This window comes from Amphichorda felina (assembly GCF_050947745.1).
Source record: "Amphichorda felina strain 45539 chromosome Unknown scaffold_1, whole genome shotgun sequence".
In the NCBI taxonomy this organism is placed as follows: domain Eukaryota; kingdom Fungi; phylum Ascomycota; class Sordariomycetes; order Hypocreales; family Bionectriaceae; genus Amphichorda; species Amphichorda felina.
Window position 1 is genome coordinate 3,268,491 of NW_028145049.1, and position 24,337 is coordinate 3,292,827.

The 24,337-nt window shown below is 55.7% G+C and overlaps 9 protein-coding genes across 9 annotated transcripts; 4 read left to right on the plus strand and 5 right to left on the minus strand.

Annotated features, from left to right (window-relative positions):
* Window positions 1-1,710: 1,710 nt before the first annotated feature.
* Window positions 1,711-3,987, plus strand: ACO1O0_001045 (uncharacterized protein; the record flags this gene model as incomplete). Its single annotated transcript, XM_083190538.1, has 1 exon — window positions 1,711-3,987. The coding sequence occupies one exon, from the start codon at window positions 1,711-1,713 to the stop codon at window positions 3,985-3,987; it is 2,277 nt and encodes a 758-aa protein (XP_083054397.1).
* A 1,014-nt stretch (window positions 3,988-5,001) lies between these two features.
* On the minus strand, window positions 5,002-5,359 carry ACO1O0_001046 (uncharacterized protein; the record flags this gene model as incomplete). The annotated part of the gene is made up of 2 exons (XM_083190539.1): window positions 5,002-5,061; window positions 5,105-5,359. The coding sequence occupies 2 exons, from the start codon at window positions 5,357-5,359 to the stop codon at window positions 5,002-5,004; spliced, it is 315 nt and encodes a 104-aa protein (XP_083054398.1).
* A 2,022-nt stretch (window positions 5,360-7,381) lies between these two features.
* Window positions 7,382-9,495, plus strand: ACO1O0_001047 (uncharacterized protein; the record flags this gene model as incomplete). The annotated part of the gene is made up of 2 exons (XM_083190540.1): window positions 7,382-7,891; window positions 7,978-9,495. The coding sequence occupies 2 exons, from the start codon at window positions 7,382-7,384 to the stop codon at window positions 9,493-9,495; spliced, it is 2,028 nt and encodes a 675-aa protein (XP_083054399.1).
* Window positions 9,496-9,944: 449 nt separating this feature from the next.
* ACO1O0_001048 (chromatin DNA-binding EKC/KEOPS complex subunit PCC1) lies at window positions 9,945-10,392 on the minus strand (the record flags this gene model as incomplete). Its single annotated transcript, XM_083190541.1, has 2 exons — window positions 9,945-10,248; window positions 10,370-10,392. The coding sequence occupies 2 exons, from the start codon at window positions 10,390-10,392 to the stop codon at window positions 9,945-9,947; spliced, it is 327 nt and encodes a 108-aa protein (XP_083054400.1).
* Window positions 10,393-11,122: 730 nt separating this feature from the next.
* On the plus strand, window positions 11,123-13,179 carry CDC14 (phosphoprotein phosphatase CDC14; the record flags this gene model as incomplete). Its single annotated transcript, XM_083190542.1, has 3 exons — window positions 11,123-11,180; window positions 11,325-11,621; window positions 11,678-13,179. The coding sequence occupies 3 exons, from the start codon at window positions 11,123-11,125 to the stop codon at window positions 13,177-13,179; spliced, it is 1,857 nt and encodes a 618-aa protein (XP_083054401.1).
* Window positions 13,180-14,784: 1,605 nt separating this feature from the next.
* ACO1O0_001050 (NAD(P)-dependent oxidoreductase) lies at window positions 14,785-15,528 on the plus strand (the record flags this gene model as incomplete). The annotated part of the gene is made up of 1 exon (XM_083190543.1): window positions 14,785-15,528. One exon carries the CDS (start codon window positions 14,785-14,787, stop codon window positions 15,526-15,528), a length of 744 nt encoding a protein of 247 aa, XP_083054402.1.
* A 114-nt stretch (window positions 15,529-15,642) lies between these two features.
* ACO1O0_001051 (transcription factor domain-containing protein) lies at window positions 15,643-17,496 on the minus strand (the record flags this gene model as incomplete). The annotated part of the gene is made up of 2 exons (XM_083190544.1): window positions 15,643-17,322; window positions 17,389-17,496. 2 exons carry the CDS (start codon window positions 17,494-17,496, stop codon window positions 15,643-15,645), a joined length of 1,788 nt encoding a protein of 595 aa, XP_083054403.1.
* Window positions 17,497-19,397: 1,901 nt separating this feature from the next.
* Window positions 19,398-21,230, minus strand: ACO1O0_001052 (HeLo domain-containing protein; the record flags this gene model as incomplete). The annotated part of the gene is made up of 2 exons (XM_083190545.1): window positions 19,398-20,689; window positions 20,753-21,230. The coding sequence occupies 2 exons, from the start codon at window positions 21,228-21,230 to the stop codon at window positions 19,398-19,400; spliced, it is 1,770 nt and encodes a 589-aa protein (XP_083054404.1).
* A 1,006-nt stretch (window positions 21,231-22,236) lies between these two features.
* Window positions 22,237-23,358, minus strand: ERV29 (the record flags this gene model as incomplete). Its single annotated transcript, XM_083190546.1, has 4 exons — window positions 22,237-22,374; window positions 22,435-22,928; window positions 23,012-23,124; window positions 23,195-23,358. The coding sequence occupies 4 exons, from the start codon at window positions 23,356-23,358 to the stop codon at window positions 22,237-22,239; spliced, it is 909 nt and encodes a 302-aa protein (XP_083054405.1).
* Window positions 23,359-24,337: the final 979 nt, after the last annotated feature.

A 24,337-nucleotide genomic window follows, 5' to 3' on the forward strand; every position in this document is an offset into this window, starting at 1 on the left:
CTTTTGGTCGATCGAGATGACGATGGCCATGGCCAAAGCGGCCTGCCGCGAATAACAAAGCAAGAGCTGCAAGACAATGACCCCAGGACCCAAGACAGCGGGAGTCTCATTTCGATGACTTTGATCTTAGATTCCTGGTACATAGTAGTATCAAGGCTCGTCTTGGGATGACGCCAGAGGCATGAATCCGCAATTTCCATAGACCATGACGGGAGCCCCGGAGTCGGGACCAGCTCATTATCACGTCAGTGTCTTGCTTCAGGTTGTACTAATATTGCTGTTAGCGGCTTCATCACGAGAACATTGCTCGAATCTAGTGCTCGGTGGAGGGACTCCAGAGGCTAAAAGGTTCCATCACGAGGCATGATACGAGGCATCGGGATTCTGGTCAATGAGGGACGGACGATGGAGTCATGGAGTCAGGAACATCCATCCCTCCTGCCCCAACCACCGGGTCCTGAGGTTGCAGGTAGCACCGCAGCAGCGCGTCAGAGAGACCCAGAGGTACCGCCATTCCTGTGGCACCGTCGACCCCTGATGCAGGTACCCCGTCGTCGCCAAGAACGAGAATCGCCCACTCAGCCGAAATGCAGCGAATAGCAACGCGCACGACATGATTCGACACAGAAGACGCGTCTGATTGGCCATGGTGGGCAGGGGTCCCCAGACAGTTCACAAACAGCAACTGCAGGGAAAGGATCACAGGCAGGCACAGCCAGGCTGCCTGACTTGGACTCGCTGAGTTGCTGGTAGAGGGAGGTGGGAGCCCTGGGAGCCCCCCCAGGAGCCCTGGGAGCTCTGGAGCAACGGTTCCATTGCCTCCTGGATCTTCTGTGCCTCCTGTGTCTGACTGTTTGGAAGCCTCGACAGGGGACCGTCGCCCACACCCGGCCTCCTTGTGGGCTCCAGCTCCTTTTGGCTCTGCGCTGGGCCTCTACGAGTACCAACCAGAGTGAGCCCACTCTCACTCGTCCTCTGCCTCTGCCTCCGCCTCCGAGGTCGACGTCCTTCTTCCATCCTTCTTTCGCCCATTCCAGGTCTCCCAGGAGCTCGCAGCGCCCGTCTGGCACGAGAAAGCGACGAGATCGCGGCTGGTTTTCTTGATTCTGCCTTGTTGGTATTCGCCTGTTCGCCCTCGATAACAACGCACCTGTTTCTGCTGCCAGGGGCATCACCACTCTTCTCTGACCGAGTTCTTCGCCGTCCCCCATACCGGACCTTCGACCCAAGCCCTCAACGACTCACCACCTGGCCATCGAGCTCACTCATTTCTTCCTCTCTTTCACAGAAGCCTTGGACCTCGACGTGTCCCCTCACCGCCAGCGGTATCCTTTCTGAGCTCATCTCGACCAATCTCTGTCTTTCATTCTTTGGCTTTTTAACCAGACGATTGGCCACGCCATCGACATTCATTCACTTCGATATACCACCCGTCCGATCTCTTCTCAGCAACACTGTCAATAACAACACTACTACCCTCATTCATTTATTCGCTTCCACTCGACAACCCCCGACAACTCGCCGAAAATTTGTACTGCCGTTATTTTTTGTTGTTCTCTTTGGCATCCCCAGCGTCTATCTAGGGATCACGAACTGCCTTTTGCATCATACACAGTATCTTCGCTATGAGACTGTGAGCCACGATAACATTCGCCGCGCATCGACTCTTTTAGGCAAACTTCCCTCGCTTCCGAGGGAACGGCGATCACCATGCCTCAACCAAAGCCTAAGTCGTCATTAGACAACTCGTGTGCCGCCATACACGACAACACTCTTTACGTTTACACCCCAGAGGCGTTCCAGTCACTCAAACTGGTAGAAGGCGCGGAATGGGAGAAACTTTCTATGGGCGAGTCCGTAACAGGTGCTACCTGTCTCGGCTCGTCGCCGGCTAACGCCGATGCTGCTGGGTTCTGGGTAGTGGGAGGAGCTGGAGGAACGACTGGCCTGCAAAAGTACTCATACTCCTCAGGTAAATGGTCCTCGCCGATGGCTCCGGGCCTGGTCACCAAGGACCGTCAATTCCACAGCACAGCTTACATCAAGGCCAACGATCAAATCTTGGTGTTTGCTGGCACCAATAGTGGAGCGGCGGCTCCCACCTCGGAGACGTTCTCCATCGATGCTTACGAGCCATACGAGGTGCACAGCGTCCCATCGGCAGCAGCACCAAATTCTATCCGTCCGATCCTGCTGAGCTGGTCTGATGCGGATGCTGTCATGGTGGGTGGCGACGCTGCCAACACCAGGGTATATCTATTCAACCCGACTGCCGGATGGAGAGATTTTGATTCAAGTCTCGCTGAACCGATTTCCAAGGACACGACAAAAATCCAGGCCGCACTAATAAAGGGTAAGGATGGGTCGCAGAATCTCTACCTATTCGACATGTCCGTGAATCCCAACACGGTCAAGCGTTATGTCATACAAGATGCCAGCGGCGCCCCCGTCCGCAGCTCTCCCGCTATTACGGAGCGAAGCTTTGAAACGCGACAGGCCAAGGATGAGTGGCCGGCATACGACTCGGAGCTAGCACCGACATCCATTCGAGAGAATTTCGCCATAGCCCAGGGCGATGATGGCATGGTTGTCTTCGCTGGCGGTAACGACAAGGAGCCCCTTGCAATGTTCGATGCCTACGAGAACAGCTGGCTTAATGCTACCGACGTCCTGACCGATGATGTAAGCACGGTTCAGAGCATCGTCAGTTCTTCTACGTCGTCGGCTTCGTCCGTGTCATCCACGTCCACCGTGGAGTCTGTGTCATCCACCTTCACATCAACAGCATCTGCAACTTCAACAGTCATTTCGTCAACCGTCGCCGAAACAACTACCGTTGAAACGACAACGGCCGCCGTAGCAACAGACAGCGCTGAGGAAGCTGACGACGACGGTGGCGGTCTCGGCTCCAATACTATTCTGGGCATCACACTAGGCTCGATTTTCGCCTTCCTGCTGGTTCTCGCCCTGGCACTATTCTGCCTTAGGCGCCGCAAGACGAAGCGTGCCCGAGCCGCCGCTGCGGCCAGGGCTGCCCACGATGGCGGTATAATCGACGATGAGAAGGACCCCCGGGCATTCGCTAATCTTCCCCCGGGTCCTATTCCCAGCGCTCCCGGTGCCTTCCGTGGCCACCGCCCGCAGGGCTCTGCGGATTCCTATTCATCCATGGCCATCCTGATGGGACGCGTAAATCAGCAGAAGCCGGCGATCGCAAGGAAGGGCAGTAACGACAGCCGCGCATCCATCATTTCTCATCACAGGCAATTCAAGAGCACAATCAGCAAACCGATTCCCCAAGCAACGACCAACCCGGTCTTGCAGGGTCAGGACGACAGAGGTGTGACCTTCCAGCCCTCCGTGGCCGAGCCCCGGCCTCGCAATGGCACCACTGCTCCCGATCCCCAGGACGGTACTAGGAGAAGCTCTGGCTGGAACCGTTATTGGTCAGGAGGTAGTGCGCTGCAACTCCTCGGGTTTGGCGGCGCGAAGCGAAACACAGTTCTTTCAGATAGAAGCTCTCGCTATTCCCAAGCCTCAAATCGGAACCCCAGAGTGACGCAGGACTCGGCAACTGTACCACCCCTCAACTTTGACGCCCACACAGCTGTGAACAGGGTCAACTCGGGCAGTCCGATCGTGACGGGCCATGTTGGCAAAGTTCCCTTCGGGGAGGGCATGGCTGGAAAGATCGAACGCCCATCTTCGAGGGGCTCGTCAGGTTACTCGAGCGGCATTCCCGAGAGTGTCAATGAAGCCTGGGACCCCACAGACAACCGGAAGGACAGGCCTTGGGGTCACGACCGCGCGCCCAGCAGCGTCTACAACTCTGGCTTCAACTTTGGAACGCTGAGCTCTAGCGCTGGTGGGAATCGCGCACCGCCGACTGGAGTGAGCTCACAGCCTCAGCTGGCCATGGCGTCAAAGTCGTCGGACATGAGTTGGCTCAATCTCGGTGAGCAGCGGAACGACCAGTCGCGTATTTGAGCCTTTGGGGTGCTCCAGCTCCCACCACCACTACTAGGACCACAGCCATGATTCCGATTGACAAGGACAACAACGTCATCCGCCGGGAGGTTCTTCCAATACACACATTACAGCAATCCTCTCAATCGTTTCTTCTCTTTCTCTCTCTCTCTCTCTCTCTCTCTCTCCATCTCCCTTTTTAAACACTACACCATCTCGCCGAACATCGGCTCGGAACAAACAAGCCAGGGCAAAGACCCAGGCATACAGCATGACTCGACGTCGTCTCTCTGCCTGGACATACTTCGATACATATTTGCGCGCATCTCTCTGTGTACATCTGTTTTTTTAGAGCCAGGGACCCGGGTTTGGTCTCTCATCTTTCTCTCACTTTTCTTCTTCTCTCTTTTTGCTCCTGCATTTTGTTCTGTTGATATGATACCACCATCTCTGCTGCACGTAATTTTGCCGAGATCTGGTTTGGATAGCGCGGTGGCACAGAGAGGCAGAGCTGGTGGGTGGGCGGCGCGGGAGTGGAAATAGCCTGCCTTGACGGCGCTTGGGAGTAACACGGTTGGTTGGCGGTTAGTATATGCAGCTATCCTGTGGATCAGCTAAGGGGGGATAAATAACAAACAGCAGCCACGGCTGTGTTGCAATACGTTGTTGTATACTCTGAGCTGTGCGTGATGGGCAGCGCTCCCAGCAACAGAGTCAGTTTCGCTCGCTCCCCTTTGAACGCCTTGGCGGCAACGGACCTTGTAACGGTTTACCCATCACACTTTTCTCTCCCAACGCATTATTCCCATCCCACCATCCTCTCATCTTGCATTAGTGAAGCCCCATTCATAGTAATGTCGCTTATTACTACCAGGTAATCTAAACACTCAACTCGGTAGTAGCACTGCCGGAAATATACTCCTGGTATGGCGCGAGGGCCTTCTCCGCAGGTCCGTTAGGGCCGCAATACTTGTCGACAATCTGGACACTACGGCCGATATACAGCTCAGGGTTCATCATGTCGTCGAGCTCTCTCTAGATGGGCTTGAAGTACTCGGTGTTGCGGATGCGCTCGATGAGGTCGTTCGGCCTGCTCTATATATACGGAGAAAGCCCCATCTATGAACAGAAACTATACGGGAAGAATAGCCGACTCATGGCGCCTGATCTTCTCTTCGACCTTGGCAGCCTCAAAGTCCCTGTCAGTGACTATGAGGGCCTCGCGCATCTGCTTCAGGGCTTCCGGGATGATGCTCGTGACGCCCAGCTCTGACTCGGCCTCGGCGAGCGCCAGCCAGAGCTTACGCCAGGTAGAGTGCCTGGGCCTCTGGCTGAACAGAAATGTGAGCTCCTTGCTGCAGTATCGGGATGTCAGACTGGTGCTGTAAGACATCGAAGCTGCTGGTCGAGGAAGCTTGGGCCTGTTGAAGCTGCTCAATGAGCCTCAATCTCCTGCTACAGCTCCTCGGCCTTGGCCTGGGCGGCTTCGTTTGGTGCAGCCATGTCGAATACGGCGAGCAATGGTTTACGGTGAGCAATGGATTGCCGGGCAAGTTTCAAGGTGATGATGTTGGAATGAGAGATATGAGGCCATTAAGTTTTGGTGGCTTCTGGATGATTGGGCAAAAACTTGAAAAATGGCGCCTGGGCCGGGAGTCATCAGTCACTACTTTGGGTCCGCAACGACCCGACCCTGGATGCATCAATGATTAGTGCGATCAATGTGATTACTCTGCTATTATGGAAAACCAAAACGCCATGTCAGCCTCTCCAGACCTACAGCAATGAGGGAATACTGTTGTAAACAAGGCTTGATCCGTAAAGTTTAACAAGGGTTCTTTGCATGTACGAGTATACCGCCCATCGCCAGCAGCAGTGGCCCTAGTATTCTGCTTCGGGTTCTTCACGAGTTGCCCCACCACGCGAGACTAATAAGGTATACTCAAGCATTTGGCTCAGTTTCGAACCTTTGAGCGATTCTCCACGCAGAGGGGCAATGGAGTTGGCAAGCAAGAATTTTGGCAAACAGTTCTCGCGGATCGTTGCCGTATTGTAGCTCCGGACTGGTGCTGGACGGGGCCGGAACGGAGATGAACGGCGTCACATGCTTTTCAATGAGGGGACTAATACGAATAGCACCTAGTAGTAGTATAGGAACGGGTTGTGACTTGTGAGCTGTTCCGAATGAAGCAGGGCTAAGGTAGGTAGGTCCAGTGCTAGTAAGCAGAGGCTACCTAGCACTCTAAACTATTGCTTGCTCAGTGTTACCACTTATGTAGTACTACTAGTATGTAATACAAAGTACGGATACGGATAATGGGGGTAGAATTGGCTTAAAGTTAGTGGGGGTTAAAGTCGGCGGGTTGGAGGATGCAAGTGCGACTCGTCAGATGCAGGTGCGGTCCACCTTGTATGGGTGGTGCGGACTCGGGGGATTCGTGAGTTCGTAAGTTTGTGCAGGTGGTCAGTTCAGAAGCTAGCAGGTAATATTACCAACTACGGTCGTACCTAAGGTATGAATACTCAAGTCAGTAGGTACGTACATACTTGGTATAGTATACTACACCTAGGTATGTACTCCGTACCTATCTCCGAGCGTTGTAAGCCGCCACCGAGAGCCTCCAGCGGGCAGCCTCCAGTCCCCCAGTGGACAGTCTCCAGCCTCCAGCCTCCAGCCTCTAGCTGAATCTCTGGGTTACTGGTGACCCCCACACCACCATCTCCAGGACCGCCCAGTCCACCACCGCCCGCCAGCACTAATAGTTTGTTCCGGTTCGGGTCCGGCGTCATGGATGAGCGGATCATTCGCTTAGGTAGTCTCTTCAGTTTCTTCAGTCTCTTCAATCCAGGCCTCTCCGCATCACCCCCTCCCCTTCTCGTCCCCGACGACCGTCACGACGACAACCCAGGATCTGGGCGCTGCCTTTTCTCCTTCCCTCCTTCCCCTCCCACTGGCATTCACTTTCCTTCTGCCCCGCGTCGCTGTGACGCCGCCTGTCGCAATTGCGCGGGTTCCTCCTTCTCCATTACACCAGACCCCGACCGAGGGGGACCTACCTTCCTTGGCCAAATCGCCGCGCAACGCAGGCCAACAAACAAGTCGACAACCCTCAGCCCACCAACAAACTTCGAGGGCTTCGACCGGTGGCGCATACTTTATGCGCGCCCTCGCCAAAGATAGTTCTGGTTTCCTGGTTTATAAAGGCCGCCTGCCACCCCGATTGCCAACTGGGCCGCACACAACAAGCATCCAATATTCTTGCCAATCCTCGTACGCACGACCCAAACACCTCGACTTGAGCCTTCCCTTCGTCATATATCCGGTACGAACGCGGCCGCCCGGCTTGCAGATACCACTTGCCGTGGCAACGACAAACCCGTGGCATCTGCAGGTTCCCACCTGCCCACCGCCATCATGAGTTCCGGGGGCTGGGGCGACCAGGACCACCATATGGGCACCGACGATGAATTCAGCAACTTTCTCGCCATCGCTGGCATGAGCCAAGAAATGCAGTTTGACTTCCACGCCTTCCAGAGAGGCCAGAACATGATGGACCGCCAAGACGACCACTCCGATGCCATCATGGGCAATCCGAACAACCCATCCCTCATGATGCACAACCAGAACGCCGTCATGTCCTCGGTGGGGCCCTCTGGGTCGAACCAGATTGCGACAACTTCGGCCCCGGATACCGATCCCATCTTGGACTTGGACGCCCAGATCGAGTATCTCCAGCAGCAAAAGCACCACCATCAGCAGCGCCACCTTCAAGAGCAGCGTACTGCCTACTTCACCCACAGCCACTCTGTGCCTCCGACACCCCAGAGCCTTGAGATGCCTCCCGGCAGTGGCCACTTCTACAGCCAGCATGATGTATTTGATAGAAACTATCACCAGCAACAGCGGATGAATGAGCAGCAGGATGTAAGTCTTCTTCTAGAGAACCCGGCATTCGCGGGATTAGGTGGTAGGAAACACGAATGACAGACTAACAATCGGTTTCTAACTAGATGGCCTTTACACCTCTTGTCTCCCCTGCTGTGACGCCCCTGGACCCTCACTTTACCATGGAAAGTGGATTTACGGTCCCCAGTGCTTATTTCAGTCCTCTCACCTCACCAGCCCTTCATGCGCAGAACGACTCAGGATCGGGCTATGGTCAGATTTCCCACCCTGGCAACTCGGCAATAGAGATGGATCTGGAGACTGAACCAGCTCCGGTTGCGAATGCTATTGAACTAGCCAGGAGGTCGAGGAAGACCAGTGTGGCCAAGTCAAGAACCAAGACGGGTATGACGAGCTCACCGATATCGAAACCTCAACGCAAAAAGCCTGGACCTAGTCCTGCAATCGTATCACAGGTGCTTAGCGAGTTCGATGAGAGAAATAGCACCCAAGCTGCCGACTCGAATCTACTCCCGCTGCCTGCCGCGTCGACGGATACCTCGGAGGATAATGCATCAGTCTCGCCTGAGAACCTGTCAGACATGCCGCCACCTCCTATTCCGACTTGGAGGTCAGCGAGCAAGTCGCCATATATCCAGAGTCAGAATAGCAATGGTCACCCATCGATTCCTACTACAGTCACGACGCCAGCCTTGAATCCGACTCCGACCGCGGGTCCATCCGGCACCGACCAGCTACCGCACCCTGCGACGCCTGCCTCGCTGATGAGACTGCCGGCTTCCAAGGCGAAGCACCCGGCGACGAACCAGCACGAGCAGACCGCTACTGACAATATCGAGTCTCTTGAGCTCCCCGAGTCAGTTTCTAACAGACATTTTGCTCCCATTAGGACGCAGGTCCTGTCTAGAGACTCACCACGGATAGAACCCGGTCCAGCGAATTTAAGATCATATAAGCCTCTGTCCTCGCCGTCGATCAAGGCCTTCGGAACTCCGTCTGCTGCTACGCAGAGCCCTCAGATACACCCGGGATCAACGGGCCCCAGTGCGCGGAAGACACCAAAAATCGCTCCACGCACCTCTAGAAACCGGGCGGGTTCGGTCCACGCGTCACCCGCTCTGCTCCCTAGGATATCCCCGCACATCAAGCCCCTGCTCCCTGGCTCAGGGGAGTTGGATGAATCTGACGCCTCTTTGCTCCTCGCGTCCAAGTCAAATTACCAAAACATTCTCGAGGGAAATAGGGTTCCCGGAGTCACGTATCCAAGCGAGCTGTCGAGTAATCTAACATCGAAGCGGACGTCCCATAAGATTGCTGAGCAAGGACGGCGTAATAGGATCAACTCCGCCATACAGCTAATGGCTACCCTTCTTCCGGATTCTCAGACATCTGGCTCCGGGGACACCGAGGACAACGATAAGAAGGATACAAAGGACCCCAACTTGGCCTCTAGCAAGGCTAGTTCTGTGCTGGCCAGCAAAGCGACTGTTGTCGAGAAAGCCATCGTCCACATGCGACGCCTTCAGCAAGAGAATAAGGGTGTCAAGAAAGAGAACTATGAGCTCAGGGAGGAGCTCCAAGCGTTGAAAGAGGAGCTCGAAAAGGCAAAGGCGCCTGCATAGTAGGGTGCTCCCGACTTTAAGGGCACACCTGGCGAAATGAGTACAGCGTTGGGGTTTCGAAGGCGCGACTTGATTGTATGACTGGGCTGCATGAGCTAACGGTAGCATGATGTTTGTATTGGCGGATGAAGGTGTTGTACATCTAATGTTACGCACGGAACAGATAAATGGATGGGTGGTCGGGTGGCCGGGTGGCCTTGGTAGTGTTATAATTCAGGGTTTGGAGTTGCCAGGACATCCATTACATAGGTATAGTACCAGCCCAGTCTCTAATAGACTGGATACCCAGAGCAGTCCGTTGGAGTAACACTAGCACTGCATTGATCTCACGTCCAGTGTCCTTGGAGTTTTCATTTTGTCGGCAGTTTCTGAGGGCTGGTCTTGGGCGATGGGCCGAGCTGTGCCTGCCTCACAACGAAGGATATAATACTTGGAACCTTGGACGAGCTTCACACTGGCTGTTTGGTATTCTCTGCCTGCTGCTGTTCTAGTACGTCGACATCGAGCTGCTCCATGACCTCAATTACTAGCTTCAGGCTCTCCATGAACGAGTTGACGGCAACGCGCAGCATGCGGTTCGTCGTGGCGCGGTACTCGGCCCTCAGCAGGCGCGCGTGGTCCTCGGCATCGTTCTGGCTGGCGGGCACGACGGTGAGGTGGCGGCGGACGAGGGGTGACAGCTCCTTGTCGACGCCGATGGCCTGGAGGGCCGTGCTTGCTAGGCGCTCGGTCGGGAGGGGCACGTCGATGGATCTGGAGTTGCCAGGTCGCCCACGGTCAGCTTGGTTCGGCGGGGGCGTTTTGGAGGGAGGGGCAGCAGCTAGTTGGCTGGGGATGGGGGATGGGGGATGAGACTTGCATCGAGCAGGGGAACTCGGGGTCTGCGGTGCCAGTCATTGTGGCGGCTGTGGTCTTGACCTGAGACGAATTGGGGAGGGTTGCTTTGGTCGCGACGCAAATGGCCACGGCAGCCGGAATGGATGTGATGTTTGGGACCAAGACAGACAGGTCCGGGTGTGGTGGGGTTGATAAGAAGGATGTGGCTGATGGTGATAAGACGGCACGACAAGCCTCAGCCACATCGTGGGGAAGGAGCGGGCGTTGTGTGGCGGTTATTGAGGGTGGTATTTCATGCGGTTGCCGTGGGAACCAGTCACCCCGGTCAGCGGCCACTGTTATTGCAAATAAGGCCAGGGCCTGTCTCTGAGGTTTCCGGGGAGCCAACAAAACAACAGCAGTCAACGGGCCAAAAATCCCACGGCCGTTGCCTGTCATACAAAACATCGCCGTGCACCCACTCTTTGCGGAGCCGAAGGTTTGGATCCCGCATCACCCTCTTTCCCTTCTTCCTCTTCCACACTCCCGCACGCTGCCTCTTACCTCACATATTTTCATCATTGAAGCTGTTTCAACACTCGTGGCATCGTCATTATTCATGTCTTTTGACCCTAATGAGCTTTGCCACCTGAGTTGACAAGCCCCTTCATGAGCAGCTATTGACGTCTTGTTATTATCGACCGTGCCCACGCGAGCTTCCATTGCTGACATCAGGCACAACAAGGCTCAGCTTTGTTCAGCAAGTGCAGTCTGACCGACAAAGACGAGGGAGCTGCGACTATCGACAACAATGGCTCCTTCCTCTAGAAGCTCCCAGAACCTGGGCCAGGTGATCGAGTACATCCCGGGTACGTTTCCTTCCATCCCATTCATCTCCACTCGCCTCCTCCTTCATCTCACCTTGCTCTCGTCAAGCTCCCATAGCTGCACATTCTTATTCTGCCCCTTACCGGTTAAACAAGCGACCTCAATGCTGACCTCCTTTCTCGCAGACCGGCTGTATCTCGCCGCCTACACCCACCAACCCACCGCAGACACTCCGTTCCCGTACCCCCAGGCGCCAACCTCTCCCCGCAAGCGCGCTGCCCAGCAGCAGGCCGCGTCTGCTCGCAGGAGCCCCTGCTACTTCACGGTCGACGACACCCTCCTGTACAATGCCTTCCACCACGACTTCGGGCCGCTGCACATCGGTCACCTCTACCGATTTGCCATCCAGTTCCACGATATCCTTGGCGCTAAGGAGAACAAGGATCGCCCCATTGTGTTTTGGAGCCACGCAGACCCACGGAGTAGGTTTCCCTCAAAAGCCCGTCCTGTGGCATGTAGTGCTAACAGCAATCGATAGGCCGAGCCAATGCCGCGTGTATGCTAGCCTGCTACATGGTCTTGATCCAGAACTGGCCGCCCCATCTGGCACTGGCCCCCATCGCCCAGGTCGACCCCCCGCTGATGCCCTTCCGTGACGCGGGCTACAGCCAGGCCGACTATGGCATCACCGTCCAGGATGTCGTGTACGGAGTGTGGAAGGCCAAGGAGGAGAAGTGCTGCGATCTCGATAACTTTGACCTCGACATGTACGAAAGGTACGAGCGTGTGGAGCACGGTGACTTCAACTGGATCACCCCTCACTTCCTGGCCTTTGCCTCGCCCCAGCACACGCCCGTGGCCAAGATCACGGAGGGTTCTGAGCTGTATCCCCTGCTGCCGAGGACGCTAGAGGCCGTCGAAGCCCACCCGACGCTGCCCCAGCCCTTCAAGAACGTCCTCACACACTTCTCGGAGCGCGAGATTGGCTTGGTTGTCCGCCTCAACTCACACCTCTACTCACCCTCGTACTTTGAGGCCCTGGGTATCCAGCACATCGACATGATCTTTGACGACGGGACGTGCCCCACGCTGCCGACGGTGCGAAAGTTCATCCGCCTGGCCCACGAGACCATCACAGTCAAGAAGAAGGGAATCGCCGTCCACTGCAAGGCTGGCCTCGGGCGCACGGGATGCCTGATCGGGGCTTACCTCATCTACCGACATGGCTTCACCGCCAACGAGGTCATCTCTTTCATGCGCTTCATGAGGCCAGGCATGGTTGTCGGGCCCCAGCAGCACTGGCTTCACCTGAACCAGGGTACCTTCCGGGAATGGTGGGTGGAAGAGAGGATTGAGCGCAAGCTCCGGAAGGAGATGGCTGCTGCTAACAACAACCCTACTACACCCGTTCGGAACATCCACAAGTCGATGCGCAATGCCCAGGTGTCGACACCGCCGAACCGTAGCCCTTCGAATAGGACGCCGCTGAGCGAGGTCGATAAGGAGCGCAACAATGTCGGAGTCCAGGAGGACTACCTCCCTGCCCCTACACCAGGACAGCCTCGGAAGGGATCACGCATGGACCGTCACCACCCCTACCAGCGGTCCGCTTCGGTCCATGCGACAGTTGAGGAGGAGGTCCACATTGAGCGTGAGACGGAAGTCATCACCATGCACCGCCAGTCTCAGGAGGGGGAGACAGATGAGGCGTTCAACCTCCGGAAGAGGCGCAAGGACGTGCAGTCGCCTAGTCGCAGTGAGAAGGTGCGGTCCGTCAGCCAGACCACCTCGGTCTACTTGATCGACAACGATGCATCGCAGGACGCCGAGAATATCGGTTCCGGTCGGTCCAAGACGGTTGATCGTGTTGCTAGCACGCCCAGTGTCATGACCAAGACCAGGGGGAGCAGGCGCCAGGCGGAATCGCCGCTCCGGACCAAGGAGGCTGGCGTCAGAAAGACCAGCGGACGGGTGGGAAGCATAAGCACAGCCACGTCGGCGACAGCGGCCTCTACGGCGCGCAAGGTTTCCCACGCATAGGTTGGCGGGGCCCGTCGCGTTGCCGAGTCACCCAGGCGGCTTGTAGTCTGAAAGTCTCGGCGGTTGCGATGGTGACTAGCTTATCCACCTTCGGCGTTAACGATGACGACTCACACGGACTTACGACGATCGATTCCATGTCCTCAACAAAATATGCATGCATGAGGCGGCGTTCCTGGCGGGTTTGAAAGTTCACAAATAGCAAGAGGGGAGAAAGGGCGTTTGCAAAGCCGATCTACACCGATGACCAAGTCCTTGTTCCGATGAGCGATTCTGGCTAAGGGGAGAAGAGAAAGGGGGACGAGCACTGGTATCAGTTGCTGGGGCCATGAGGTGGCCAAGTGGGATGAGGGACTTGACACATGGTATGGTGTATTGTATTGATTGTGCCTTTTTCTGACCTTGTTTGTTGGCTTAGGCACGGGCATTGGTTACTGCGTATTAGTTTTTGACTTTTGATTTTGCGCCTGGCTTTGATTGTTTGACAGGTGTTGGAGGGCTGGTATATATATCTGAGCCATGATTTCCAAGCACTGGTTTTAATTGCACTACTTACTGCTAATGGCTCTCCCTCTTATGATTGAAGCAATCGTTGACGCAGATGCATTGGTCTTAATGTAAGAGATAACATTGGCACTCAAGTTTCATCCTACAGTTGAGAAGTAGTAAATGGTCGCAAGAGTAATGACGGATTGGTATTGGACAATGGGTTTATTAAGAACGAAATGTTTATGGGGTTCTTTGCAGGCCTAGCAAGATATAGGCAAGAACAGCCCTAGACAGCAAACACCATCCGTACCATGAGAGCCAAGAGCAACTTTGGAGAGAGACTGGATATGGATCAAGTTGATTGAACTTGACAGATATTATTATGACTTCTGTAACTTGGAATGTGCTCTTCTGCTAACCTGGAATGCGCTCTTCTGCTAACCTGGAGTTGTGCTCTTTCGCTAACCTGGACTTTGCCCTTTGTCAGCTGGACTGTGGTCCTTATCCGTAAAAGAGAGCGAGGTACGGAGTAATGTGGTCCGGCCTCCCCCTTGTAACCACGAACCTTCCAAAGCTTTCTTAACGAGACAGACTTGATGTGGTCCGCCCCCCGCCCCCCGGCCCCCTTGTAAGCTAGAATCGGCTCTATAAGCTTGAAAAAAAGTGGGGTGACCTGGACCACGACAACTGAGGCCAGCGAGGACCAATCAGCGCCCCCTATCGGGCGCGAGAAAAGAGCGAGCAGGACACGCGAGTGGCCCCTACCTTGTGCTCTTGGGACCCACTCGCGACCCCTTCTCACTCTCACGGCTTTGATAGTACCTACTTCCATTAATAATTCCTCCGTAGCAGAAGGTTCTGAGGACGGACAGTTCTCGCTCGAGTTTCGCTTATCATCGCCAACGTCAGTCAACCCATGCTCCCAGCGGCTGACCAAACAGCTAGAAACATTTGTATAAAAGCATCACTACCGTCTGGCTTCGTAGACAAAATGGAACGACATCAGCACACCCATCTTAAGCTCCTCCTCTTCCGCTATAGCCACAATCTGAATCACCCATCGTGATATCACTGCTATTACATCACTTCAATACTTCTACCACTTCTTCATACACAATGAGCTACACTACCAAAACCGTCGCCTTCATTGGGGCCAGCACCGGCGTTGGCCTCGCCGCCCTCAAGCGCAGCCTCGCCGCCGGCCACCAGTGCATCGCCCTCTGCCGGACGCCCTCCAAGCTCACCGACCTGCTGCCCTCCGCGGCCAACCCCAACCTTAAGGTCGTCCAGGGCAACGCGCACGACCTCGCCACCATCTCGCGCTGCCTCGTCAAGCAGGACGGCACCACCCTCGTCGACGCCGTCGTCTTCACCATCGGCGGCAAGGTCGTCGTCACCAAGTTGGGCCAGATGACCCTCGACGACCCCACCGTCTGCGAAAGGGGAATGGCCACCCTCATCGAGGCGCTAGCACAGCTGCGCCGCAACGGCGCGACAGGAAGGCCCTTCATCATCGCCTGCAGCGGACTGGGCAACTCGCGCCTCGGACGCGATTACCCCCTGGCGCTGTATCCGCTGTATCAGGTTGTGCTGAAGGTGCCGCGCGCGGATAAGCAGGCCATGGAGGCCAAACTGGTGGGGAGCGGGGAGACCTTCGCCGTTGTGCGCCCGAGCGTCCTTGTGGATGGGGAGTCAGACAAGACGATCCGGGTGGGCATCGAGGACCCTGAGACGGAGCGCAGGTCGAATGTCATTGGGTACACAATCTCCAGGGAAGACACGGGTAGGTGGGTTGCTGAGAACCTGGTGCTCAAGAGGGAGGCGAAATACTTGAATAAGTGCTTGGTTGTCACGTACTAGGAGTGTTGGCACTGCTTGGGGGATGGAAATATTGATATCTGGGATATTATCAATGATTAACCTCTTTAATTGAAAAGGGATTTCCTTCTTGCCTCCGAGACAGCCGTGAAGCTTTTAGAACGTCCCATGCGACATTTGCTCAGGCCAAACTCCCTGGCTCTCGGCTGACCATCCATTCATCTCCATACCCGCGGCAGATTGCACCCAGTTGTTCCAATCAATATCACCATCCATGTCCATATTGACATCCATTTGCACACCGGCAGAAAGTTCAACCATCGGGTCTGCATCAGCCCACAGCCATCCAGGAGCAGGGTCCGTTGGTAGCCCACCCGCTGTCAGACCTGTTGTCTCCCCAGCCAGGACGTTTTGGGGATCCATGGCCGTGATGGGAGCCGAATCTCCAGGTAAACCAGGTGTGTTGAAAAGGCTGTCTCCAGCCGCGTAAGACATTCCAGGCTCAAAACTGGCGTTGGGCCACGGGTGAGGCTGTTCAACTGTCGGACCAAACCCAGCGTTTTGCAGCGGTGTAGGAATATTGGCACCCGCACTCGACGAGTTGAGAGTACCCAAGCCCGGGGTTCCGGTAGTCTGGTGTCTGATGCCTGTATCTGATGGCACGTTGACAAGGTTTCGCCAATGTTCGAGAAACATATCCTGGCCCTTGCCGTATAGAAACGGCCCTAAACTTGCCGGAACAGGAATATTGCGGTCACCGATCTCCAGTTGTATGATCGCTGGAGTATTTCCTCTCAATCGCTCAAGCTCTGCCGTGCGATGCTTTCGGGCCTTGGCCATCAGCCTCCGTAGCGGAATCCAGATCTGTGAGTTCCTATCCATGCTGCCGGATTGTTTCGGAATCAGCCAGCTGCTATGGAGAGCGACCCAGGCTCTCTCCAGAGTGGGCGACCATGGCCGACGAGAGCACTCGATTAGGAGATAGACAATAGCATGCCAGTGTGTGTAAGTCTGGAACATCCAACGCCAATGCCGGGCGTTGTACTCGGAATGGAGAGCATGGTTGTATTCTGCAAGTTCTATGGCAGCAACCAGGAGCTTGTTCCTGATTTCCTCCGAGAAAGCCTCGTTTGACGAGGAGAAGAGAACGGGAAGGTACACAAACAGCGTCTGCTTGCACATGATAAGGCGAGTGGCCGTGACCGCGACCCAGCATGCAATATTCTCAGACTCTGTAACGTACTGGAGATAGAGTCTTTCAAGTTGCTCAAAAAGGGCGTCGACTGCGCGACTCTGTTCTTCCGGACTTGCACCGCTTTTCGCAGCCTCGGGACCAGTCATCTGCCTGGCTTTACTGCACATCTCGTGAGTGACAAGCGCTATCGACATGTCAGTCAGGGCTTGGCGCTCGGGAGGTGCCTCCTTCATCCTGGGGTTGATGTCGGCATCATTGATATTCAGGGGCAGTTTTGTATCAAAGGTATTGATCGTAATTGTATAGTCGGATCCTTGGTCCTCCGATGCTCGGGTATCTAGCATGCAGAGAGCCCACCAGACTCTTCGCCGCATCTCCACCTCAAAAGGAGAAAGATGGGAGAGATGGGAACCGTCTCGGTGTAAGCCGATGGCTTGGGCCATCCTAATGGCTAGCCCTGTCATCATCCACACAAACCGCGGGGTGTCGTGGCAACGCGCGAGAAAGATGAAGATAGTTACGGCTTGAACGAGCACAATATCGGGAGCGTTCATAAAGTCAGCCTTAGATAGGGCGTGCTCTATGCCGAGTCGATATCTAAGATTCAGCTCTGCTTTCGTGGAGCTGAAATTGATCATCACCTAGACTTATCAGCTTAAACCCCTTCTCCAAAGAAAAGCCCGTCGAGATGCTCGTAGGGGGCTCACATCCTCCTCCTCCATCGAGGTAACCGCCGAGTAGTAGATGGAGAAGAGCAAGGCCTCATTCCTCGGCGAGATACTTGACATGTCTGTTCCTCGCATATCATGGACCATTGTGGTAATAGTCGGCATGTGCACAACTTGCAAGAATAAATTGACATTCTCGGAGAATATATCCAAGAGAAAGGGAATCTGGGATGGCAGTGGGCGGAGCTTGCGCAAGTCAGGCGAAGGCGTGCTGAGATTGTTTCGGAACAAGAAGGCATTTCGCTCTGAAGGCGTTCGTCTAGATGGTGGCTCCCTCGGCGGGAAGTCCTCATCGTCAGAGGTGTCAGAGTCTCCGCTTCCCAGGCGCCCAGTATCCATCTTTAGACCATCCAACTAAGAGGGAGTTAGCCTTGTACTTTCGGGCAAAGAGAGAGTTATGTGGTACCTCGTCGCTGATCCGAGACCAGAAGCCGCTGCTGATATAATGTGTTTGGTTCGCATCTTGGAGCATCAGCTTTCCCATATGCTCATGCATGCCTGCGGTACTTGTGGCAATTGTGTCTCGCCGCGGGGCGGGAGAGTTGCCTCTGGATGAGCCACCAGCAGCGGTACTAGCTGCCGAGCTTGCCTGTTCTAGCTGGCCACTCAGCTCCTTGACGAGGCCCTCGAGGTTTCGAAGCCTCTCCATGACCTGACCAGTTGCTTGGTTAGAAGGTGGCGGTGCGGTATTAGGAGAGACGCTGGTGACATTGGTGAGATGGTCCAGGCGACGAGCCCATCTCGGGGGACGATCGTTGGATGGGACGACACATTCAATGTTGGCTCGGCGGCAGTTGGAGCATGGCGACAGCTTATCGCAACGGACCCTGCGACTGCGGCACACGACGCAGCTGCGCGGTTTGAGAGGCCGCGATGCTTCAGCTGATGGCGACGTGGAAGAGCTCGCCGTTGTTGTACCTGGAGCAGTTGGGGCAGCTGTTGCCTGTACCGCAAGGCGCCTGCCGGGGCTCATGCTTCGAGAATGCGTGCTCTGGGTGTTTCTGGCCGCGTTGCTTACTCCCCGGGGGCGGTTTGCCTTCATTCTTTCGTCGACTTGATTGCGCCGTAGTCTTGGAGCGACTGCGGACTCTCCGTACCATCGAGTCCAGTTCAGTCAGGCTGGAGAAAATTAGATCGGCCCAAGTCTTCTCATATCGATGTCTGACTGCCCGGGGGAAGGATCGGACAGCGTATTCTGTCTTGATTTTGGGGACATTACTTGTAGTATGACTCAGAGAGTGGCCATCGCAGACGAGTAAGATGAGAAAGATGCGAGGAGTGCAGTTCCCCGGGGCCTTGTGAGAGCTGGAGGGGTTTCTAGAGAGGGAAGGGGCGCCCCCAACTCTTGTTTGTTTGGTGTCGGGTAGGTGAGCTGTTGTCGAGAGCGAGAGCGGCCCCCACTATTCGTACCTCCTAATAATAGTAATATTACTACATACTATCCACAAGGATCACAAATGCTGGGTTTCTACTCCGTATATATTACTGATTTATAACCTCTTACCTATTAACCTTAGATATCTTTATACTATTTAATTGGGCGGTAGGGCATTCTTATACCACAGATATGATCTTAATACTATCAGAGCATTTGTTTTTCTACAGTGGTGATGAGAAAGTTAAGTGGCGAAGTTACGTACCGTAATACGCTAACATTTGTGATCCTTGTGGATAGTACGTACCAGTCACCGTTACTTCCAGGCTCTCTGTTGAACTTACTGCTAGTACCATTGTATAATCCCACTTACTTAGCTACTTAGGTATCTAGATTCTACTATTACTGTATTGCTCGTGCTCACTCGTACTAATACTACTACGTATTTTACTTAGCAGCAAGTCCTTCGCATTACCTATAGTGATAAAGTAATAATACCATGTGATTTTGGATAGACCGGCTGTCCCAAGTACATCTATCTACTCTCATTTTATCGTGGCTCATTGCTTACTACCTAGGTAGCTTTCATATCTCGTCTCTTCCCTTGCCCCCTTTACAGCCGTATGCTCTCCAGCTTGCCCACCACGCTCTCCATGAGCTTCCCAGCCTCACTACTCGACAGGCCCTCCTCGACGCCCAGGCACATCTCCACCACCTCCCTGTACCGCCTCCCGACCTTGCTCCCCAGGCCCGGGACCAGCACGGGGAGGACCACCTTGTCGCGCCACCGCTCCGCCGAGTAGTGCGGCTTGTGGTACGTCTGGAGCACCTTCCACAGGCCAATCTCGAGGAGCACGAGCCCCAGGCTGTAGATGTCAAAGGCCTTCGTGTAGGGCAGGCCTCTCACGGAGCCCGGGTGGCGGTGCAGGCCCGCGATGGACGGGTTGCGCGGCACCACCGACAGCGCCGTGTCAAGGTCCGGCCGCGACGCGTCGAACCCGCTGAGGTACGGCCGTGAGATGTCAGGCACGAGCGCCCCATGCGCCGTGGCCCCGTGTGCCGACGATGCAAACGCCGACGGGAAGAAGAGCACGTTGGACGCGCAGAGAGACTTGTGCAGCCAGTCAAGCGAGTGCAGCGACCATGCCGCTACGGCCAGCTTGGCCGCCAGGCGCACGCGTTGGTCCAGGTCGGGCGTCTTGAGGTCCGGGTTGGCGATGAGGGTGTGCAGGGACGAGAAGGACGGCGCCGGGGCGCGGTAGACGAGCCCGTAGCGGCTGCACTCGGCGTCGTCCGTGTACCCCAGGCAGTCAATGCTGTGTAGGTCCGGGTGCCGCTCCGAGGCCGAGTGCATCATCCGCGCGAGGTCGTCCATCCGCCGGAGGTGCGCCACTCGCTCGTCCAGCGCCTCGCGGTCGTACTCAACCCACTCTACCAGGACGTCCCCCGCTGATTCGTGGTGGGCGTGACAACGGTGAAAGTCGGTGCTGCTGCCTCCGGTTGGTGTTCTCGCCCCGCTACTATCGGGATGGGCGTCCACGATGGACAGGGCTGGGCGGGGCACCTTGAGGGCGCGTGTGGGCTTGAATGCGGACTGGGGCTGGGCATCGAGGTTGATGCGCAGCTTCTTGAGATTGGCCGAGTTGTTCAGTTGCGGATAGACGCCCGTCGAGGCATTCTCGAGCAGCGAGAGCTGAGTGACGTCTCGCTGGGCCGACTCGAGCAGCTGATGCGTCCACGCCCGCTGAAAGGACGGGAGCTGCCACGGCGGGAACAGGCGCTCCAGGCCGTCATTGAAGTCTAGCGAGTTGATTTCAGCATAGATCTTTGTACGAGTGACATGTAGAGATGTAGGGGGCTGACTACCTTTAAGATCTCCCAGGAGATCAGTGAACTTGTCCTTATCTGAACAGTATACCATCGTTAGTTCCGCAGCATCAAAGGTACGGTGCGAAGTGTGCAGCTCACCTTGAATCACCCACTTAGCTTTTAGCCCAAACTCCCTCTTCCAGCTCCTCTCGACCTTGGCCTCGTTGGTGGTCTTGCGCCCCTGAGCCTCCTTTCCCGAGGGCTTCCCCTTGACCCCCTTGCCCCCGCCAGGCTCAGCCCCCACGGCTTCCACGGCGTCCGTCAGCCCGTAGCTCTCCTTGAGCTTGCGAAAGTCGGTGACGGTGCCGTGCAGCTGCTCGAGGATCTGCGTGGCCAGGGCGCGCAGCTGCGGGTTCCCCCTCTCGCTGCTGCTGTCGAGGTGCGCCTCCAGCTTGCCCTCGGCGACCCCCCACTCGCGGCCCCAGACGACGAGCCGCATCTCCTCGATGCGCACCTTGCACAGCAGCTTCTGGCTGTCGCCGTCGAGGTGCTGCGCCGTCGAGAAGTACCCGTACGCCTTGACGCACCCGTCAAACAGCTGGCCCAGGAAGCCCACCACGCCAATCGTCGCGCCCATTAGCTCGACGGCCATGGCGCCCCCCGCCCCTGCGATGGCGCTGCGATTCTTATTGTATAGATTTGGACAGTTTGGAAGACAGCAACAGGCTGGGGGGGAGCTGGACACGGGGGCGGCGACTAATAATAGGATGAAAACATCTGGAAGAGTAGTCTCAAGCGGCTGTTCAGTTTATAGTTGCCACCACTGCTGTAGGTATTATAATAGCACGACTCCCACAAGTAATACGAATATGGTGCAGGACTCCAGGACCTGAAACCCCGACCCGCAATCAGACATGTGGCCCAAAGAATAATACAAAGAATGTTACATCGACCTGCCATACAGATGAACGGATCTTCGGCAGCTTTTGCCCATCTCACTTGCTTACACACCACCATCTTTCTCTTTCTCCAGGTTTCTCCACGTTTGATGGGGATTCAGCCCAGGGAGTAAGGATAGAAACCATATCTCCCACCTGGTTGGATCTATTGGATAAGGCTTGCCGATAGGGCGGCGAGTGCGGCCACGGACATCATGAGTTGTTTAATACATGAAGCTGCCAAGTTTGCATCTACCTCCGTCCACGTGGATGCCGTTGAAATTTGGAAGTCAATCGCCATTCGTGTACCTGGGTACCAGACATAGAGTTTCCGACAAAGAGACCACGTCGTACCAGGTACTACTCTGTTTCTCTGCAGCCACCTGCAGACACCAACGATATTGCTTCCGAATCAAACCTGAATGCGCAACATGTTTTGTAGTTATTGAGTTTTTCTAGTTTGGCCTTGTTTCTGGCCGCAAGCCGCTACCGCTACCGTATAATTTCCTCCTCGCCCCTCAGCATTGCAAAATCTCGTATAGATTTGCTTCTCCGCACCCTGCTCTGGCAAAGGGCCATGATCCAATATTCCGCCAAAGTTGCAGTATGGTACCTGCCCGCCCGCTCGATTTCCGCCCCCCTAGGTATCATTGGTATCGTGGTCGTCGTCCCAGCTCCCACACCGCTGGTGCTGCGAGGAGTGTTTTAATAGACCTTCTTCTTCTCGTCGATGCTGAACTGGCCGGGTCCGCTGTTGACGAGCAGCAGGAGGCCGCCGACAATGGATAGGATCTGGAAAAAGTCGTACTTGGCAAAGTCCTTGTGGGGGTGGTGCTCGTGCAGCTGCGCGTTGGATTGGTTAGCCTCCTACTCTTGTGCATGTGGCGTGCTGGCTCTACTTACCGTCCAGAAATTGTTGACAAGCAGGTTAAAGATGCTCAGAATGACAACGAGAAGAGTAGCGCTGAACTTGGCTTTGAAGCCCACAGCAACCATGATAGATGCGCCAGCGCCGAGAATGGAGACAACAACACGCCAAATGGACCACTTGCCGCTAGACACGAAGCCGACAAACAGGAAGATGAGAAGGACACGCCCGGCGAACTGGAAGTACATCTTGCGATCCTTCTCGTCGATCTGGGGGAGACCGGCAAACGCCTTGGTCTTGCGCACCCAGGAATCGGACAGAACCATGAGCAGTCCGCCAATAACGGACAGATTGCGCAGGAAAAAGTTCAGGTCGAAGATGAGGCCGTAGCCGATGCCCTGGGCAACGACGACGCCCATGAGCCCGCCCGCGGCGTAGTCAGAGTGCTTTCGGATGACCACCATGGTCGAGCACGCGGCCATTACAACCATGTTGGTGATGAGAAAGAGGTGGGTTATACCGTGGGGGACTACGGGACCAGGCGATTAGCACTCTGGGAAGAAAGACATGGGCCTAGCAAGCTGGGCCCGGGGGAGGGGGTTAGGCTCTTACTCTTCCTATAATCGTGTAGGTACATGAGCTGATCACTCCACTGCGTCATGATACGCAGGGTGTCTTCGAGGAACGTCACGACAATGAGGAAGCGAGCAATGGCCGGGAGGTAACTGAGGAGGACAGGTCAGCCGGTTTGGCACAAGCGAGACAACCCGGACACGCCTGGCGGAGTTGACTCACGGCTTGATGGGCTCGCTGAGGCTATCGAGCACGTCCTCGACCTTGTCGGTGTACGGCCTGACCTTCTCGAGGAAGCCGCCGCTGCCCTGCACCTCGCTGGGACCGGGCCCGTAGGGACCAGCAGGGCCCCCAATGCCATAGCCGGACGATGTGCGCTGCGCCATGACGAGCTCTGTTCGTGTAGCGGAGGTGGGCGGTGGGCGGTGGTCGGTGGGCGGTGGTCGGTGGTCGGTGATGCTCAAAGATGGTCCCGGCCTTGCTCGTCGGCCAAGTCGTGTTTGATTGCCAAGGGCCACGTATTGCTGGTCTCGTTGCTTACAGGCCGGCCTGTCGGAGTCGCGGCTTTGGAGGAGGTCGTCGGCGGCGGGGTGGAGAAGAGAGCTCAGAGGAGGTGGATTGGAGATGCCAGGAGGGGGGATATGGGCAAGTATGGGAACTGGGGAACGGGACAATGCAGCTTCAAAGGACACGACGCTCGGAGCAGGAAGCAGTTCGGAAGGCGTGGAAGGGATTTGGAAGCCGGGGGCTGGTGATGACTGCCGGAGTCAGCGCGGTGGTTGGGGACTCGCAGTGGGCAGACTGGGCAGACCAGGACTGGAACCGGGTCGATGACCTCAATGGAGCCCTGGGAGCTTCCGACTGTAATGTGTCCTTTCGAAATCCCGCGATGGTGCACTGGAGCAGGGCCGAGGGACCCACTTTTCCAACTGGTTATGGAAGGCGGCAGCGGCACAAGCACCTGCGTCGTGCGAGAACGTGCAAGACAATGAATGGTCTCATCGCCCGACTCCTTCTGTCCTGCCTGTACCTCCACCGCATGCAGCTCACGGTGCACATTCGAGGTATCCCCAAGCTCCCGCTCAGAGGCATGCTGATTGATGAGGTTGGCTTCAAGCCTCCGGTCAACAATTGACTTCCAGCCCTCAGCGGCACACTGTAGGCGGCGCCATGTGGCGGGCTCCGGCACACTCTAATGCTATCATTTACTACGGCCCAGGAAGCTGACCTTGGAAACTGTACAAATCGTCACGTGTACTCTGTAAAACAACTCGTCGCGAACTGGTAGACCTTGTTACTAGCTGTTCGAGTGGTCCATAAGTGTTACCTTGGTAGTTGTGGCGTTGCTTCTTTATATGGGTATCT